Source organism: Thunnus maccoyii, chromosome 18 (genome assembly GCF_910596095.1).
Source record: "Thunnus maccoyii chromosome 18, fThuMac1.1, whole genome shotgun sequence".
NCBI lineage: Eukaryota > Metazoa > Chordata > Actinopteri > Scombriformes > Scombridae > Thunnus > Thunnus maccoyii.
This window is the reverse complement of record NC_056550.1, coordinates 19,104,998-19,122,694: the sequence shown is the minus strand read 5'-3', so window position 1 is coordinate 19,122,694 and position 17,697 is coordinate 19,104,998. Positions and strand designations below refer to the sequence as shown.

Below are 17,697 nucleotides of genomic sequence, written 5' to 3'. Positions count from 1 at the left end.
TGTGTTTCGTATTATAAAACGAGGCATTCAGCAGCGTTATATTATAACCCTTTGATCGACTGTTTTTACCCATAGATCTTTGCAGTGGTACAGTCCACAACACCCGGGTTTCCGCGCGAAAAGACGGCCCGCGCGCCCGAATTGCTTATAGCATCCATTGGCAGAAACAGCACGCGCCAGGCAGAGCTGCACTGTTGTCAACAGCGGCGGGTTTTAACGGATTTTAAAGTCGTTTTTATCTCTTTTGTCTTGAACGTTTAGATAGCTGTTTACCATGCCAGCCAGGACTTCCCTGTCTCTGCCAGAGGATGTCAGGAAAAGGTACGTTGTCGTTAATAACCGGAGTGCTAATAATGTCCTGAAGATGTAGCATGCATGCAGCTTGTTGTCGTGATTCAAAAGCCGATAATAGTAACAGTAAACCCCGGATAACTGGGTGCATTTGGGATTGGGCTTGGCGGTTATCACTTTAATCTATCGTTTATACTAGACAGTTGCAGCTAGCGTTAGCTTGTTGCCACCTGACAGTCAGCACCGATACCGTTAACGTTAGCCCCGTTCATTAAACGTTAGCTAGTTAGCACCGTAGCCCCTTAATGGATGGAGGGGCGTGGGAGATTTGGCGCCACTCTGAAAGTTTTGCTTTCTATGTTTTCTGCTTGTTCCCTGTCGCACCGGTCGCAGGAAATAATGCTCATAGATAGTTTGCGCTATGTAGCTCCTTAGTTAACTTAATCTAATTTACCCTGACGTTGTTTGGACATGTTCTTTGTTCACAGGCTGCAGGTGTTGGATGAAGATGGATTTTCAGACGAGGTGAGTTCTGTGTTTAACGTTACTTTGATAACTTACACGTGAAAACCTGCAAGTTATCTAGTTGCTGCAGTTGCTCGTTAATTGTTGTTGCCGACGACTATTAAGTCATGATTGTACGGTCATAATATAGTGTCTTTCTGTTAAAGAGAAGCCTCAATTAGATTCCCCTTATCCAAAATCTGTAGTGTTGCCTTGCTCAACTGTAATCTATGATTTTGATTGAGTCTCTCCGTGACATAAATGCTAAAGAGAGGAGTCGTACAGATGATGCCATCTAGACACAAGACCCCCTAACCCGAGCTGCTCCACAGGTGCCCTGAATGTTACCGAATTAATGGATTAATTATGTCAAACACTATCAATAAGCCAATTGCCAAAAGTGTCATGTGAAGAAGTCATCGGATCAAGTCTTGATCCTGTCATCTTCAGATTTTTATGTAAGCATGTGTCCAGACATCTTTGCAGCTGTGACTCAAAGGGAAAAAGTGACATTTCAATTAAAATGTGTTTTGTCATGGGATTATTAGGTTTTGCATGTTTGTGAACTATCAACCAGTTTGACATTAAAAAAAAAATCCAGCTGCAAGTGGCCTCTGATTCTGTTATAGGATGCATTTTATGGCAATAGTGTCTGTCAACACATTAAAAAAAATCAATATATTGTATGTTTGTACTTTTTAAGCATGCATCATGAATACACGTTTATTTTACAACTGATCAAGTTAGCGTGGCCTTAAACAGTTAAAGGTTCTCTTTTCTTGAAGGCAAACTAAGCCTTGCTGAGTACATCTTTTTCCTAAAAATGCTATTCCAGGATCATGTGAAGGAGAAGCTCAAGCTGGTGCAGGAGTTCCTGCACGTTGACGCTCAGGACCTGCTGAGCAGCCTCGAGGAGAAGATGAAAAGTTCAGAGATTTCAATGGTTAGTGACTCTTAACAATATGTGAAACACTACAAATTCTGAAACACTGTTGCTCATTAGTTCACCGTGTACTCCTCAGGAGGTCTACATCTCTAAAGTAAAGGCCTTGCTGGGAAAGGAGCTTCATCTTGAAAATGGCTCACATGCTGATGATGAGGAGCAGAACGGAAAGACTAATGGCTTCACAAATGGTTCCCACAAAGACGAGGACAGTGAGGATGTAACCATGGACGTACAGGAGGAAGAGGAGGCTGTCAAGTCACCAACTGCTTCTAAAGGGAAGGGTGGGCGCAGGAGCAAGGCCAACTCTGACACTAAAAGTTAGTTTGAGATTCCTTCCAAATTTCAAGTTTCTTTTATTACCACACGGCCAGGCTGATGGAATCAGTGCAAACATAAAGGACATAAGTGTTTGCACTGGTGTTGTGTGTGTGATGTAGTGTTCCTTATTAATATTTATCATATAACCGTATTCTAAGATGGAGATGACCAGCAAATGAATTTTTTTAAAAACAATGTTGAACTTAATCTCGTGTTATCATCTTTTTAGAGTCTCCAGTCAGTACCAGGGTTACAAGAAACAGTGGGAAACAGCCAACCATCTTGTCAATGTTCTCTAAAGTGTGCGTATATGTCTCTCTTTTTTTCCATTCACATTTTTCTTTAAGTAGAAGATAAAGTTTTCATGTACACAAAGTCTCTTGCATTCTGTTTAAAAGTAAATCTCTTGCAGTCAAAAACGCAAGTCTGAGGACTTGAATGGAGAAGCCACTAATGGACAAAATGAGCAGAAAAAACAGGAAGAGGATGTTGAGGAGGTAATTTTTTTTTTTTTTTTTTTTTTTTTTTTTTTTTTTTTTTTTTTTTTGGGATGTACTCATGATGTTTAAATGTCAGTCAGAGCTTGTATAATTCTCAGTATCTGGTACATAACCACATAATTCAATTTTCAAATCTGTTGTAGTCTCGGGAGGAGAAGCGTCTCAAAGTTGAGTCAGATGAAAAGTAAGTCTTTTGCCCTTTTTAAACAAATAATTGTGATGGAACTTGCACAAGTGGACGCACTAATACTTTTCTTTATGCAGTGATGCTCCAGAAGAATCAAAGAGTGAGATGGTTAAGCCAGTTTCTGCTGCAAAGGTAATGAATTGGGTCATTCAGCTGTGCACTTTTTTGTAATGCATAGTACTGATGCTACTTGCATAATTGCCCGTCTATAATTGTTGTTTTTGTCTTTTGTTTTTTCTCCCAGACACCACCCCCCAAATGTCCAGACTGTAGACAATACTTGGATGACTCAGACCTCAAGTTCTTTCAAGGGGATCCTGATAACGCAGTGAGTACCTTCAAGAAGTGAAAGGTTTTAAAGATGTTAATGTAATTACTTTTGTTTACTGAAACAATTCTGCTGTTTGCATCTTCAGCTGGATGAACCAGAAATGTTAACAGATGAGCGCCTCTCCTTGTTTGACTCAAATGAGGATGGATTTGAGAGTTATGAGGATCTGCCCCAGCACAAGATTACAAACTTCAGGTGAGGATTCTCTGTCTAGTTTAAAATAACCTCAGACTGATGGCTTATCCTAAAGAAGCAAGTATGATTACTATTATCACCACAGTGTCAGTTTTATTAACTGTTTTGTCTTGCAGTGTGTATGACAAGCGTGGCCACCTTTGTCCATTCGACTCTGGACTGATTGAGAAGAATGTGGAGCTCTACTTCAGTTGTGTTGTCAAACCCATCTATGATGACAACCCTTGCATGGATGGTAAGAAAATTCACATTTAAATCATGGAAACCCCATGATAACTATACACTTTTATTTCCTTGAACCACTACAACCAATTGGAAGCTGAATACCTGTGATATTTTTTTTTTCCTTCAGGTGGTGTTCCTGCCAAGAAGCTTGGACCCATTAATGCCTGGTGGATCACTGGGTTTGATGGTGGAGAAAAGGCTTTAATTGGTTTCACTACAGGTAACACAGTTTAAGCTTTCTCCTCTGACTTTGAATTCACTTTACCCATGTCATGATCTAACAGTAATGTCTCAATTATCCAGCTTTTGCTGATTACATCCTGATGCACTCCAGTGAGGAGTATGCGCCCATCTTTGCACTGATGCAGGAGAAAATCTATATGAGCAAGATTGTGGTTGAATTCCTCCAGAAGAACCCTGACGCTACTTATGAGGACCTTCTCAACAAGATTGAGGTGAGGAATTGTGTGAAATAGTGTCTTTGTCTACTTGCGAATTGAACATTTCTGCCATATTCAGCATGGTTCTGTTTTTCTTGTGGATTATTTGTGATCACTGCTACAATGCCTTTTAATCTGGGTGTCCCCAATCAAAATATACTTTGAAAAGTTCAGTATCGTTGTATTTTCCCCAAAACAGTGATGCGATCAGGCATTACCTGCAGCAACTGACTGAATGTGAGCAGGTCTTTAGAAGTCCTTTGGACAACCTCTAACTTTTCAGGAGGACTTTTTAGGGGCTACTTTTTTAGAGATAAAATGCTATGTAAAGTTAGCAGTGACATGCCTCTTATTTTTAGGAGCGCATTAGGATATTTTGTGAAAACGGCCCCTGGACTGAAAGTTTTGTTCGTCTCGCCCTCAGACAACGGTGCCTCCTGCAGGGCTAAACTTCAACTGCTTCACCGAAGACACACTACTGCGTCATGCCCAGTTCGTGGTGGAGCAGGTGGAGAGCTATGATGAGGCTGGCGACTCCGATGAGCAGCCCATCATTGTTACTCCCTGCATGAGAGACCTGATCAAGCTTGCAGGAGTCACACTAGGGAAGAGGTACGATTTTTTTTTTTTTTTTTCTTTCTTTTAATTTTTAAAACTTTTTTCCCCTTCCTCCTTACCATGAAGTGATGTCAGCGGAAGTAGTCAAAGGGGGGGAGGGTCAGTCTTGTGAACCTGCAGACTATTGGCTTTTAATAGTTTGCAGACTCTAAATACTTGAAACCATCAATTTATTGTATCATTCATAAAAGCAAGTCTTCCATAGCTACTGTAACTCAAAGTGGAAACAAACATGAGCAGAGCACATGCTACATATTTTTAAATTACATGAACACTCCCCATTCTCTGCTTCACTGAATTTATTTAGCAGCAGCTCCTCGGCAACACATGCTTCTGGATTTTTGAAGTTATCCATTTTATTTTGCTTGTATTCCTGTATTACTGCTCCTCGCTCCTTGTTCTCCCTAATGTCTAACATTCCTTTGACATTTCCTAATGCAGCATGCTGCTGTACTGGTAGGTAGGCCTTGTTGTGAATGCATCCTTAGCTTGTATGGTGTGTTTAGTGAGAAGCATTTAGAAGCTATATGGACAAGAACATCATACCAGAGTTCACGCTAGAATTTTCTTGTTTTTTGGCTTTACATTGTAGTTTATTTTTGTTATCTGGCATATCTTAATTCAGGCCAAACACTTTGTGTGTATTTGTGGACCAATGTCCAGAAATCATCTTGACATAATTTGAACTCTGTCACAATTCACTATTCAAAAAAATGTTTGGTAGGATTTAGGGTTACTTACAGTTACTTTGAAGTCTCTGTTCAGTGCAGAAATGCGACATCTTCAACTGCTCTGCCAGCAGTCAACTCCTGCTCCCCTTTTTATCTACAGCAAGTATGTTTTACAGTCATACAGTCCTTGTTATGCTAAAAGAGAATAGTTATGAACAAGCTAAAGACAACTGCGAATTGTATGTAATGATTGAAATAAGCCACATATCTCAAAATTAGTTGAATTCTCGTAGACTTGGTTGAAACCAGCCAGTGCTTCCTTTCTACCAGCAGTAACTGCCACAGAGAAGATGGCAGAGGAGAGGATGAATGATGCCACAGGGCTGTTAACCAGTTTCTTGTAAAAGACCTGCACCCTTTCTGAAACAGTGGAGGGCTTTAGGTAACAATTTATCAGTCCAGCAGTACAGTATATTAAGCTATTCTAACCTTTTTGTAGCCTATGTGCGTGTCAATAAGGAGACATTTGGTGAGACAAACGCCCAACACTGAAGGTGGAGTTAAATGTTCACAACATTTAATATTTATAAAACTGAGTGGAAGAATCATCTTGATGGACTTTATTGGGAAAAACAACTTCTTGGTTGTCCAGGTTAGTTCAAAGCACACTTACTAAACCTTTTTTAAGTGTGAGTCAGTGTGTTGTTGTTATCTCTAAAGGCCAGAATGTTGAAGAATTTTATCAGCCAGTTGCATCTAACGGGAACTCTGCATTGTACATCTTTTAATGTGTCTGTTTTGGTTTTGTTTGCTTGTTATTATGTTGCATGGCCTGATGCTGTGGTGTGTTGACGGCCAGGGGCTTCATAATGCTATCGCTCCACATATCATCAGGTATTTGTGCTGATTAAAATGGACCTCTCGTCTGAATGCAAACTTTACTCTTTTTAACAGGAGAGCTGCCAGAAGGCAGGCCATTCGTCACCCAACAAAGATCGAGAAGGACAGCAAGGGGCCAACTAAAGCGACTACCACCAAGCTGGTTTACCAGATCTTTGATACCTTCTTCTCTGATCAGATAGAGCAGAATGATAAAGAAAGCGGAGGGGTCAAAAGACATCGCTGTGGTGTGTGTGAGGTGAGTGATTCTGAAAGTGAAGCCTCATTGTTTAGAAAGCATTTTTAACATGTGAGTCAACAGATCATGTGCTCTGCAAAGTTCAACAGTGGAAATACATGCTGTTCTTTGTGTCTTCAGGTCTGCCAATCTCCTGATTGTGGCAAGTGTGCAGCTTGCAAGGACATGATCAAATTTGGAGGAAGTGGCAAAAGCAAGCAGGCTTGTAAGCAGCGAAGGTGAGGATGTCTCTAAGCAATTTAGTCTGTAGCATTGTGAATGTATGTCCACAAAGGGTTTTGTAGTCTGAGTTTTCTCAAAGTTGAATTGGGAATTGTGTAAATTATAACACTATAATCCAGCAAACATCATCTTGAAGATGGAAAAGAAGAGGGACAAATGTTTAATGTCTCAGGAACTTTTCAAGCATGATACAGCTACATCTTCCGTCCTTAATTTCACTTTTGCCAAAATCCAATATTGATTCCTTTTGTTTAGATGCCCAAACCTTGCAGTAAAGGAGGCTGAAGATGATGAGAACATTGAAGAGGAAGATGTGCCAGTGGAGAAGCCCAAAAAGATTTCTCAAGCAAAGAGAAAGAAGCAGACCCAGTGCAAACTGTCATGGATTGGAGAGCCTGTTCAGGTATTTGCTTCCTGCCCCTGTTGGTTATTGGAGGATTGAGGTTTATATATGCACACACTCAAACTTGTCTCCTGCTCCCTTCAGACTGAGGGGAAGAAGCAGTACTACAGTAAGGTCCGTGTGAATGATGAAGTGCTGGAAGTGGGAGACTGTGTCTCAGTTTCGTCAGAGGACCCATCCATTCCTCTGTATCTGGCGAGGTATGGCTCTTTTTTTTTTTCTTTTTTTTTTTTTTTTTGAAAAACACTCCTTGAAAACATTTTTTCACAGTGGCTCGTATTAACCTAATGACATATTTCATCCATCAGGATCACAGCACTATGGGAGGACAACAATGGAAAGATGTTCCATGCCCACTGGTTCCTTCGTGGGATTCACACAGTGCTGGGAGAGTCTTCTGATCCGCTGGAGCTCTTCATTGTGGACGAGTGTGAAGACATGCTGCTCAATTACGTGCTTGGCAAAGTAAACGTCATGTATAAGGCCCCATCTAACAACTGGTTTATGGAGGTAGGTTAAATTGATGGCAGGTTAATTTGTAATATATTATGTTTTTGTTTGGTTTTCTTAAATTCATTTCACTGTTACGTTTTTTTATTTCAGGGTGGCATGGATGTTGACATCAAGGTGATTGAGGATGACGGGAAGAGTTTCTTCTATCAGTTCTGGTATGACACAGACTTTGCCCGCTTTGTGACACCTCCCAACACCACTCCATCAGAAGACTGCAAGTTCAAGTAAGAACCACCCACACATATACTGCACATTTGACAGTCTCTCTGTTTCCTCTTCTAACCTTTTTATAATGAATGTGCTCCATTTTGCTCTCAGGTTCTGTGGCAGCTGTACTAGGACAAAAGAAGGGGAAGAACAGGAAACACCTCGTGCATTTGAACCTCTGGATGATGAAGACAATGACTCCAAGGCTCTGTATGCTCTGGCTTGCTTTAAAGGGGAGCAGTTCCGGGTGGGAGACGGTGTCTACCTGCCTCCTGACGCTTTTAATTTCAGGTGAGTGAAGTGAACTTTAAGTCAACTTTGCACAATCAAGAAATGTGTGATACTCACTGCCTCTGTCCCTGGCTCTCAGTGTGAAACCAGCTAGCCCAGTGAAGCGCTCCCATCGGAAAGATGACGTTGATGAGGAGTTGTACCCAGAGTATTACAGGAAGTCCTCGGACTACATCAAGGGATCAAACCTGGATGCCCCACAGCCTTTCCGCATTGGGCGCATTAAGGAGATCTTCTGTCATAGACGTAGCAATGGGAAACCAGACAGTTCAGAGGTCAAACTGCGACTCTACAAGTTCTACAGGTATAATGCATTGCAATGAATCTGATTTGTCATTCAGAGGTTAGTCTGTAACAAGTGACTGTTGCAACTCTTAAATTAACTGGCTTTTTTTTCTCATGTCCCAGGCCTGAGAACACTCACAAAGGTGTCAAAGGCAGTTACCACACAGACATCAATCAGCTGTACTGGAGTGATGAAGAAGTAACTGTCAGCATGTCTGAGGTGCTCGGTCGCTGTGAAGTAGAATATGCAGAAGACCTGAATGAATCAGTCCAGGACTATTCCAGTGGTAGACCTGATCGCTTCTATTTCCTGGAGGTACAGCTATTTACACTGTTCCTACAGTATTGTGTGTATCATCTAAAATGAAAATTGGAAAACATAATGCCCACACTTAAAAATATCTTAATTGCTGTGTTTAATCTTAACATGTTTAATCTTTAATCCTGTCACAGGCCTATAATGCAAAATCAAAAAGCTTTGAAGACCCTCCAAATCATGCTCGCTCTGCTGTTAATAAAGGCAAAGGAAAGGGCAAAGGAAAAGGTAAAATGCTGACATGAAAAAACTGAATATATTCTTAAACTGAAATAGGTTTTTAGGGTCACTAAAATACTAATCCATCAACTTTACTATTTTCTACAAGGTAAGGGCAAGGGAAAAGCTTCAGCAGTACAGGAAACACAGGAACCCCAGAATGAACCACAGACACCTAAAGTGCTCAAATATCGCACACTGGACGTGTTCTCTGGCTGCGGAGGACTTTCTGAAGGCTTCCACCAGGCTGGTAAATGCTTGTCCCATGCTACCCATAAAATGAGTTCTCTGATCCACAAATGTCGGCATATATGGAAAGCTTCGGTTTTATTTTTCAATGCAATGCTGAAATTATGACTGGCTTGTTTTTTTTTTTAAGGTATCTCTGAGACTGAGTGGGCCATAGAGATGTGGGAGCCTGCAGCACAGGCCTTTAGGCTCAACAACCCCGGCACTACAGTATTCACTGAAGATTGCAACGTCTTGCTGAAGTTGGTCATGTCTGGAGAGAAGACCAACTCTCTTGGCCAGAAGCTGCCTCAGAAGGGTGATGTGGAGATGCTGTGTGGAGGACCTCCTTGCCAAGGGTTCAGTGGGATGAACCGCTTCAACTCACGCACCTATTCCAAATTCAAGAACTCACTTGTGGTCTCCTATCTCAGGTGAGTGTTTGTAAGAGCAGATTCTTATCTTGTTAGAGTTGCAGTAACAGGCTGTTGCACTGTAGACCATACATATCCATGTAAGTGTGCCTAATTGGAATAAGTTTTTCTTTGTTGCAGTTACTGCGACTACTACAGGCCCAAATTCTTCCTGCTTGAGAATGTGAGGAACTTCGTGTCATTCAAAAGGTCCATGGTCCTGAAACTGACACTACGCTGTCTTGTACGAATGGGCTACCAGTGTACTTTTGGTGTCCTTCAGGTGGGTCTGACTCTACTCGGTATTGTATTTCTCATCAGGTGTGGGATCTGAGTGAATAGCATGGACATATGCATGTGTGATGCTCAAAAAAATTCCTCATCTGCAAATAAAAATGCCTGGCAACTCGGTGTGTATCGGAGGAGACTCATGGCTATATTCTCCCCAAAGCAGTCCTTCTCAGTATTTTTATATGAACAGGAAGCAGTTCCTCCCAGATTGTTTTGAAATGAATAATTTAGAGGCATGAAGAGATGAAATTGACAGATTTTACAAGGAAAAAAAAATACAGCCCTACATGCTCATATTTTTATGACTGAAGTCTGCTTTGTTAGATGGTAACATGCTTGATGCTTCCCTCTTTATCAGGCTGGTCAGTATGGTGTTGCCCAGACCCGCCGCAGGGCAATCATCCTGGCTGCTGCTCCTGGAGAGAAGCTGCCTCGTTATCCTGAGCCTCTGCATGTGTTTGCTCCCAGAGCTTGCTCTCTGAGCGTGGTGGTGGATGAAAAGAAATACGTCAGTAATGTCACACGGTAATGTGAACATTATCCACTTTCCTCTTTCTTGATCTGTAATTCTAGATCACATACCAATACAGCACACACTCCTCAGTCCCTCAAACAGGTTTTAATAATGCTTCAGTGTGACTGTCGACTAGATTAAATTTCCTGTCTTCCAATAGGGGTAATGGAGGAATCTACAGAACCATCACTGTCAGAGACACCATGTCAGATCTGCCAGAGATTCGCAATGGTGCAGCGGCATTGGAGATTTCTTATAATGGGGAGCCTCAGTCTTGGTTCCAGAGGCAGATCAGAGGCACACAGTATCAGCCAATCCTCAAAGATCACATCTGCAAGGTGAGCTGTCCCACACTTAGCGATAGTGACATAGTAACCAGATCTAGATGTACTGTGTTTACCAGTATGTAGGACTGAAATGCAAATGCCACTTCTGTAACTGATGAAGATCTTTGTGTTCTCAGGACATGAGTGCTCTGGTGGAAGCTCGGATGCGTCACATCCCCTTGGCCCCAGGCTCTGACTGGAGGGATCTACCCAACATTGAGGTTCGGCTGAAAGACAGCACCATGACCAAGAAACTCCGTTACACACACTCTGATAAAAAGAACGGACGCAGCAGCACTGGTGCTCTCAGAGGCGTATGTACTTGTGCAGGAGGTAGGCAGCTTTAGTCAAGTACTTTTGTAGTGGAAATTACAGAACCTACATCTCGAGTGTGGAGACATGTCTGATTGTGTTTATGCCTCGTCATAGGGAAGCCTTGCGACCCCGCAGACAGGCAGTTTAACACCCTGATCCCCTGGTGTCTGCCTCACACTGGGAACCGCCACAACCACTGGGCCGGACTCTACGGCAGGTTGGAGTGGGACGGCTTCTTCAGCACAACTGTTACCAACCCTGAACCAATGGGCAAACAGGTACATGAACTCTCTGAATAAAACTATTTTCAGCCAAAATGTTGCTTAACTGACACAAACTAGCTTAGAGATCATTCACTTTGTTTCATACTGTGAAACATCCCTCCCTATATCCTATTTGCCTAAAAAAGCCGACTGAACAGTTTCAGACAGAATTAAATCAGACGAGGAATCACACTGGTCACAAAGATCCCATTGGTTACAAATTTCAGTTGCCCCAGATTTCGGGAGATGCTTGAATGTTATAAAGTTAACTCAAATCAACTGACTTATAATGTGGTTGGAAAAATGTACACTAAGAGGACAACAACCGTATTGATGCCTTCAAACCCAGTCTAACAGATTTCCTGCATCTGGATCTTAATCCTTGCATTTTAATTTCAGGGCCGTGTTCTGCATCCTGAGCAGCACAGAGTGGTCAGTGTGAGGGAGTGTGCACGCTCTCAGGGATTCCCCGACACCTACCGCTTCTTTGGAAACATCCTGGACAAACACAGACAGGTAACCACATTGCATTGGGCTGCCAGTGTCATGGTTTACTTGCCAACCTACTTGGCTCTTTTTTTTAAGGATCCCCAAACATGTTTTACTACTAAGTGGCCACAGCTGAGATGTAGCAGGTGTTGTCTGTCTGTCTGAAATTTTAAGGACCTGATTGACCTGATTGCTTCTTCCTGTTTCCCAGGTTGGAAATGCTGTCCCCCCTCCACTCTCCAGGGCCATAGGACTGGAGATTAAGAAGTGTGTCTTGGAGAGGATGAAGGAAGACCAAGCATCAGGTGACTTTCCCATCTGTCTCAATGTCATTCAAGAATAACATGATGTTTTAATTCAAGCAATAGAATAAGCAGAAATACTAATGCGTATTATCTTTCTCCTCCACAGAGAAAATCAAACAAGAGAAGATGGAGGTCTCTGATTAGTCCTTTGTTCCTTTCCCAGCAAGAATCGGATCTATAAATCCTGATGCTGTTATGTCAGGCAGTCATTTCTTTTAAATAAGCTGGCAGTCAACTGTGTCACTAAGTGGCCACCGTGGACATTCTGTGCAGTGCCATTCCATGTTTTAAGTTTTAAATGTGCTTTAATCATGATGTTGGGAAATGTTCGCCTAATGTGGAATAAATTGTATGTAGTTTTTATATGTAATATTTCAAATAAAGCTCTTATGAAATTGATGATTTGTGTGTGTATAATTAACACTGGACTGTTAGGAAGATTATGTCAAGTCTGGTAAAATGGTATTAAGGGTCAAGTATTGATGGGCAGAAGATCTAATTCTGGAACGCAGTGTTTAATATGTTGTCACGAAGCTTGTGTCAAATTAATACTACCACGTGACCGATGACGTCTGATGCAAACATCACATGAAAAGTTTTGCAGAAAAGGCAGGAGCAAAATTGTTAAATATGGTGACATACACTTAAAGTATGGGAACATTTCCACTTGAAACCAAGTAATATATAATATTTTGAATATTATTCTCCAATTCATCACATTGCAACTGATGAAATGTCACATTAACATCAACCGTGAAGGTAAAATATAAGAACCCACAGTGTGACAATGTCTCTACACCACACCAATAAGGTACATTCATTTCTGTGTCGAAAATGTTTGTCGGCTTTTTGGGACACCATCATTATTTTACTGTTGCATATTGCACAATAATATGCATTTACAATCAAAAGTATTACTGATTTACATAACATACTTCTTTGACTTTTATTGCACACATAAGAGGTTGAAACTTAAACATCTGAAGTGTTGTAGTGCTTCAGCCTCAGACTTGGAGGGCTGCTGGTTTTGCAAACCACCAGATGTTAATGTGCTTGTGGAGTTTAAAGACGACTTCATCCGTCCATCACAAGGGTTAAGTAAAGAATTTTAGCCAATATCAGAACTGTAATCTAATATCCATGTTATCTAAATCTAGTTAAGGAAAGCTGCAGCTTACACCTGCATGTGGAGTGACCGCTTAAAAGTAGCATCTCCCTGATTAACTTTTTTTGTGGGAAATGGCAACTACTGCAGAACACCAAGCAGGGTTATGATAAAGTCGAGTTTTGTCCACTTGGTGAGAATACAAAGGTAGCATCTCCTTAAATATCTCTGGTTGTATTAGGCCATCCTGGGCAATGTCAATACAATCAGTAAGAAACACTGCCTTCTGTTAATGTTGAATTTAAAAGATTTTGCATCAAATGTTATGAAGTACCTTGTCACGTATTTCAATAACTGGACAAGCCAAACAGTGTCTCTGTTGAATATCAAGAAAAATGAGAATGAAGCTCATTCATGATGTACATATGAAATGTGCAGAGGTCTCACCTCACCACCAAGAAGGTATTCTTCAGGAGGTTTAATACATGCATACATCCTTGACTTTATCCAGGTGTAGCTTGAGTGATCAGAATTCAATGTGCCCCACATTAAATTTACATCTCTTCATGGAGCCTTCCACCTTTTCTCAATTCGTCTCAATTGACATTCAAGTCTTCATAGGACTTCACAGTTTTAGTTTCAAGTCAGAATAAAAGTTACCTGGAAATATGAAAGTTGTGCAAACTAGAGAGAAAACAATGACAAGTAAATCGTGACAACATTGAGTCTTTATTTAGGTAACAGCCATTTTTTACCATAATAAAATCTGGCATCCTGCTGGAATATTCTGGTAGTTTCCTCAGTTGTTAGACGGTCTGCAAAGAGATGTAAGAAAGGTTGGCAGCAAGAATGAATAGCAGGCTTTTACATTTAATTGACAAAACTGATGATTACTGGTACTTACTTGGCCCATTCAACATTGAGAATAAGATGATCATATCCAAATCCTGACACTCCTGCAATGGCTCGGGCTGCATCTTCCCGACGGTGGAAACTGATAAAGGCAAAGCCCTGCAGGAAACAAAGTGAGGAGTTTTTACTTTTAAAAAGATACAAAAGCAGTTGTGTAACCCCCAAAATACAGTCAACATAACATCTGCACTTTTTTTCTCTGGTCTAAGAATTGAGAATGATCAATTCCTCAAGTGTTCAGGTCTTTGTAACTTGTTTTTCTGAGACAAATGTATCAAAACACTGCATTTAATATCACTGAAGCATTCTCAACATGAGCACTGACCTTTGACTGTCCAGTGTTCTTGTCCTTGGCCAGATAGATCCTTGAGATGGAGCCAAATGGTCTGAAGAGCTCCTGCAAGTCTGTCTCACGGGTGTCCTCAGACAGATTGGTCACACGGATGGTAGCATTGTCATCGGCTGTCAGGTGCAAGCACACACAGTTGTTTACATTACAGATTTCACTGAACAATCTTGCTGCGGCACAGTGACTCCAGTACAGCATGGATGCACAGAGCTAGCAAGCACAGCAACTTAAACCCACCTCTGCGGTTAGGCTGCATGGACTCCCCTCTTCGCGTGCCTCCATCCCTCAGGCTCGGGGGCACATACTTGCCAGTCTTGCTCTGCGCAGGCTGTGCAGGCTCTGGTTCCGCTGATGAAAGAGAAGAAAAGCAGGCCATCAGTCATGAAAATTTAGAACATCCAACATCCAACCACCAAGTCTAACAAAATCTGATGGTGTGAATTGTGTGCTGATGATACCAGAGCCAGCAGGCTTGTCCTTGTCTCCGGTGGAAAGCCCAAGCTGTTCAGCCAGCTCCTTCTGCATGGGGCCCAGAGTGTCCTTGTACGGACAGCGGGTGGTCCAATGGTCGCCTTTGCAAATACGACAAGACACAATCTTCTGTCCTTTCAGTTTGTTCATAGGATCCTCATCCTGGTCTTGGGCGTTCAAGTCCTGCAAGAGGTAAGACGAGGTACTCATTAATTACAGATACCACTGTTAAAGGATGTTTGCAGGCATTATGTTTATTGCTACACATCATGTACAGCAGCAGAAAAAAAGTGAAGTTCACCTCTTTGCTGGAAATGAAAGTCATGAAGACATCGTCGCTGACTGTGGTGGTGGCAACATTAGGACCAGGTGCATCAAACTCAGAGTTGCCGAACTTCTTCCAGTTCTGAAATAAGAGAGCAATACATTACATGACACCTGACTTTATCCAAAGTCTTCTACTTGTTCATTTCCAAATGAATGCAGCTACAGTTAGATTTGATTTAAAAACAGACCTTTCTCCTGGCGACAGCTTTGGAGGCTTTTCTTGTCTCAATCTTGAAGGTCCGGACAATCTAGAAAAAAAAAGTGGTGGAGAAACTATTATATACAGATCCATTAATGACTAAATCTGTTGCTTTTGTAGTTTTTTAAGCCAAAAACAAAAGTTTATAGATAATTACAATACTTAGAATAAAGTAAATAAACAGAGAAAACCAAAAAAAAAACTGCATGAAGTATGAGGTTAACTATTAAAGTCCAGATGTTCAAAAGATGAACTAATAGATGTCTCTGTACCACAATGTTAGTCTCATAGCATGGATGAATGTACTCTGAAAGCCAAGATTATTTCTAAACCTTTATACAAGCTGCCACCGCAGCTGCACTCATGGGATGGAGCCCTATACAAACCTGCAGGTGAAAGCACTGTGAACAATCTTAACAGATGCAACATTTACTTTAATAAGACTCAAAAATTACCTTGAACTTCTTCCCATCATCGTCTATTTTGTATTCTGTGATGGTTTTTATATTTCCTTTGATGGTTTCCTTGGGGGGTGGTAGTGTGCCTGCCAGAAGAATATAAAATAAATTACATTCAGTTCATTCAGTCAAATTAGATTTAACGACAGAAGACAGTAAGGTAAAGAAACTCTTTCCTGCCTCCTTTGTGGGGGCTTTTGTTTTTTTTCCGATCCAATAGAAAATGAACAAACAGCCTTAGACCAAAGATGAGAACGGTTTCTGGGACACTTAAACCTTTTCCACCAAGGACACTTTTCATAGTTACACATTGATGATTATAATACAAGTTCCTTTTGGGCATGAACACTTTACTACTCTATGCTGTCACCACCTTTCCATCACATCTCCAGTTTTGACTTGGTCCAGGACTCACTTTACACCTGAATTAAACTGTGTGCATTGGTGAAGTGAAACATTTCAGCATTGGTCACAATTATTTATAGTTTGTCGTACGTTAACTGCATTGAATTCTAACTATTAACATACTAAACTACCTTGCTAAGCTTGCAAGCTGTGCTGTCTTTCTGGTGAATGCTACTGCTTACGTCACTGCCCACAGGCCAAAGCATATGTCGATATAGTGTTTGATCAATACATAGTCCATTCATGTCAACCAGTCAAACGTATGTCTCGCGACATTAAAAGGTTAGATATCCAAAACGTCACAGATATGTATATGTTTAGCTCGAGAAATGCGCCGGACAACCACGTGGATATGAAAGCCGCCTAGCCTACAAGAGACATGCTAACATTAGCTAACTAGCTCTTTACCTTCATCTCCTTCCTCCTCGACTTGGTCGGCCCAGCTGGGCTTGGAGCTAGGGGGGGAGAGATTAAAATGCAATATTAGATCTATAAAACGCCTCCAATGTGAGCAGTTATAATTAGATGTTTATAAAAAACACTCACTCGTCGTATTCAATCGACGGCATCCTCTCAGCTAGCTTAGCTTCAGGACCGCAAAGAACGGAGCGGTGAGAGCCGAGCCGCTACACACACTTCCGCGACGTCAACGTCGCGATGAAAGTATAGAACCAATCACAATATTTGTTTACGATAACTTCCGGGTAGAAACCCCCTTCGTCACGTAAATACAATTTAACGGCGCGGAGAAAAGATGAACAAGTTTAAGCAAGTAAAGAAGTAAACAAAGAAGCGTATATAAATAAGTTTAAGTAAGTATAAGCAGTGAGCAATTAAATTAAAGCAATTAAAAGTAAGCATAACTAAGTATGAATGAATATAGCAGTGATAAGGCGGTTCCCACTATGACAAAAGCAGCCACCAGATGTCGCTGTTGGGTAGGTTTGGTTTATCAAAAACACCAGCAAAGCAACACAGTACATAAAATAAGAACAGAAGAAACGCCTGATAGGTCGGACCACTGTGTTTAACTATATATATCTTTAAACGTTACAGTTACGGCTGAAAATGACAACAGAAATGAGCTTTAACATATCTTCGCAATTCAAATCAACTTCTAGTTGTCTAACTTACCCGGGAGTCCTGCATTTTTTATGCTGAGTTTTAAACAAAATTTCATAGATGAGAACGTGAGTATAAATTGTTAATTATATTTTTGCTTTGTTTTATGAGGAAAATGCCCGATATTGCAGAGGTGAGAGGGGAAAGAGTCGTCCTACACTGGAGCAGTGTTTCCCAACCTTACTTCATTATACTCGTAATAGACATAACTATCCTACCAGGCCGTTGATAATGGAGCTTTTTACAGTGCATATGACTAAATCTAACGCAATGAAGGAAATAATTATGTACAGAGATATGTTAATATGGATCTCCTTACTTCCCGCATGCATAGAAATTAAGGGCAGAATGCAATTAAAAAAAAAAAAAACAAAAAAAAAAAACA

The 17,697-nt window shown here is 41.1% G+C and overlaps 2 protein-coding genes across 2 annotated transcripts; one reads left to right on the top strand and one right to left on the bottom strand.

Moving 5' to 3' along the window:
- The first annotated feature begins 141 nt into the window (after positions 1-141).
- On the top strand, positions 142-12,363 carry dnmt1 (DNA (cytosine-5-)-methyltransferase 1). Its single transcript, XM_042393731.1, has 34 exons — positions 142-321; positions 780-816; positions 1,631-1,738; positions 1,818-2,058; positions 2,289-2,361; positions 2,472-2,556; positions 2,703-2,743; positions 2,824-2,878; positions 2,991-3,074; positions 3,163-3,272; positions 3,389-3,507; positions 3,625-3,717; positions 3,801-3,952; positions 4,362-4,549; positions 6,181-6,364; positions 6,485-6,582; positions 6,842-6,989; positions 7,074-7,189; positions 7,298-7,499; positions 7,593-7,726; positions 7,821-8,000; positions 8,080-8,304; positions 8,409-8,601; positions 8,739-8,829; positions 8,930-9,070; positions 9,200-9,482; positions 9,603-9,744; positions 10,111-10,277; positions 10,427-10,604; positions 10,730-10,925; positions 11,022-11,185; positions 11,570-11,686; positions 11,871-11,964; positions 12,071-12,363. The coding sequence occupies exons 1-34, from the start codon at positions 275-277 to the stop codon at positions 12,106-12,108; spliced, it is 4,524 nt and encodes a 1,507-aa protein (XP_042249665.1). The 5' UTR covers positions 142-274; the 3' UTR covers positions 12,109-12,363.
- A 1,416-nt stretch (positions 12,364-13,779) lies between these two features.
- Positions 13,780-16,854, bottom strand: eif3g (eukaryotic translation initiation factor 3, subunit G). The gene is made up of 10 exons (XM_042393733.1): positions 16,737-16,854; positions 16,599-16,645; positions 15,783-15,871; positions 15,317-15,376; positions 15,103-15,207; positions 14,789-14,984; positions 14,568-14,678; positions 14,307-14,443; positions 13,974-14,080; positions 13,780-13,884 (listed from the first exon to the last, which is right to left on the bottom strand). The coding sequence occupies exons 1-10, from the start codon at positions 16,757-16,759 to the stop codon at positions 13,869-13,871; spliced, it is 891 nt and encodes a 296-aa protein (XP_042249667.1). The 5' UTR covers positions 16,760-16,854; the 3' UTR covers positions 13,780-13,868.
- Positions 16,855-17,697: the final 843 nt, after the last annotated feature.

Coding starts and splice junctions, on each gene's coding strand:
- dnmt1 (XM_042393731.1), top strand. CDS start 275: ATGCCAGCCAGGACTTCCCTGTCTCTGCCAGAGGATGTCAGGAAAAG. Junction 2,557..2,702: donor AGGAAGAGGATGTTGAGGAG/GTAATTTTTTTT, acceptor AATCTGTTGTAG/TCTCGGGAGGAGAAGCGTCT. Junction 9,745..10,110: donor GTACTTTTGGTGTCCTTCAG/GTGGGTCTGACT, acceptor CCTCTTTATCAG/GCTGGTCAGTATGGTGTTGC.
- eif3g (XM_042393733.1), bottom strand. CDS start 16,759: ATGCCGTCGATTGAATACGACGA. Junction 15,377..15,782: donor ATGATGGGAAGAAGTTCAAG/GTAATTTTTGAG, acceptor TTTTTTTTCTAG/ATTGTCCGGACCTTCAAGAT. Junction 14,985..15,102: donor CTTTCATTTCCAGCAAAGAG/GTGAACTTCACT, acceptor TACCTCTTGCAG/GACTTGAACGCCCAAGACCA.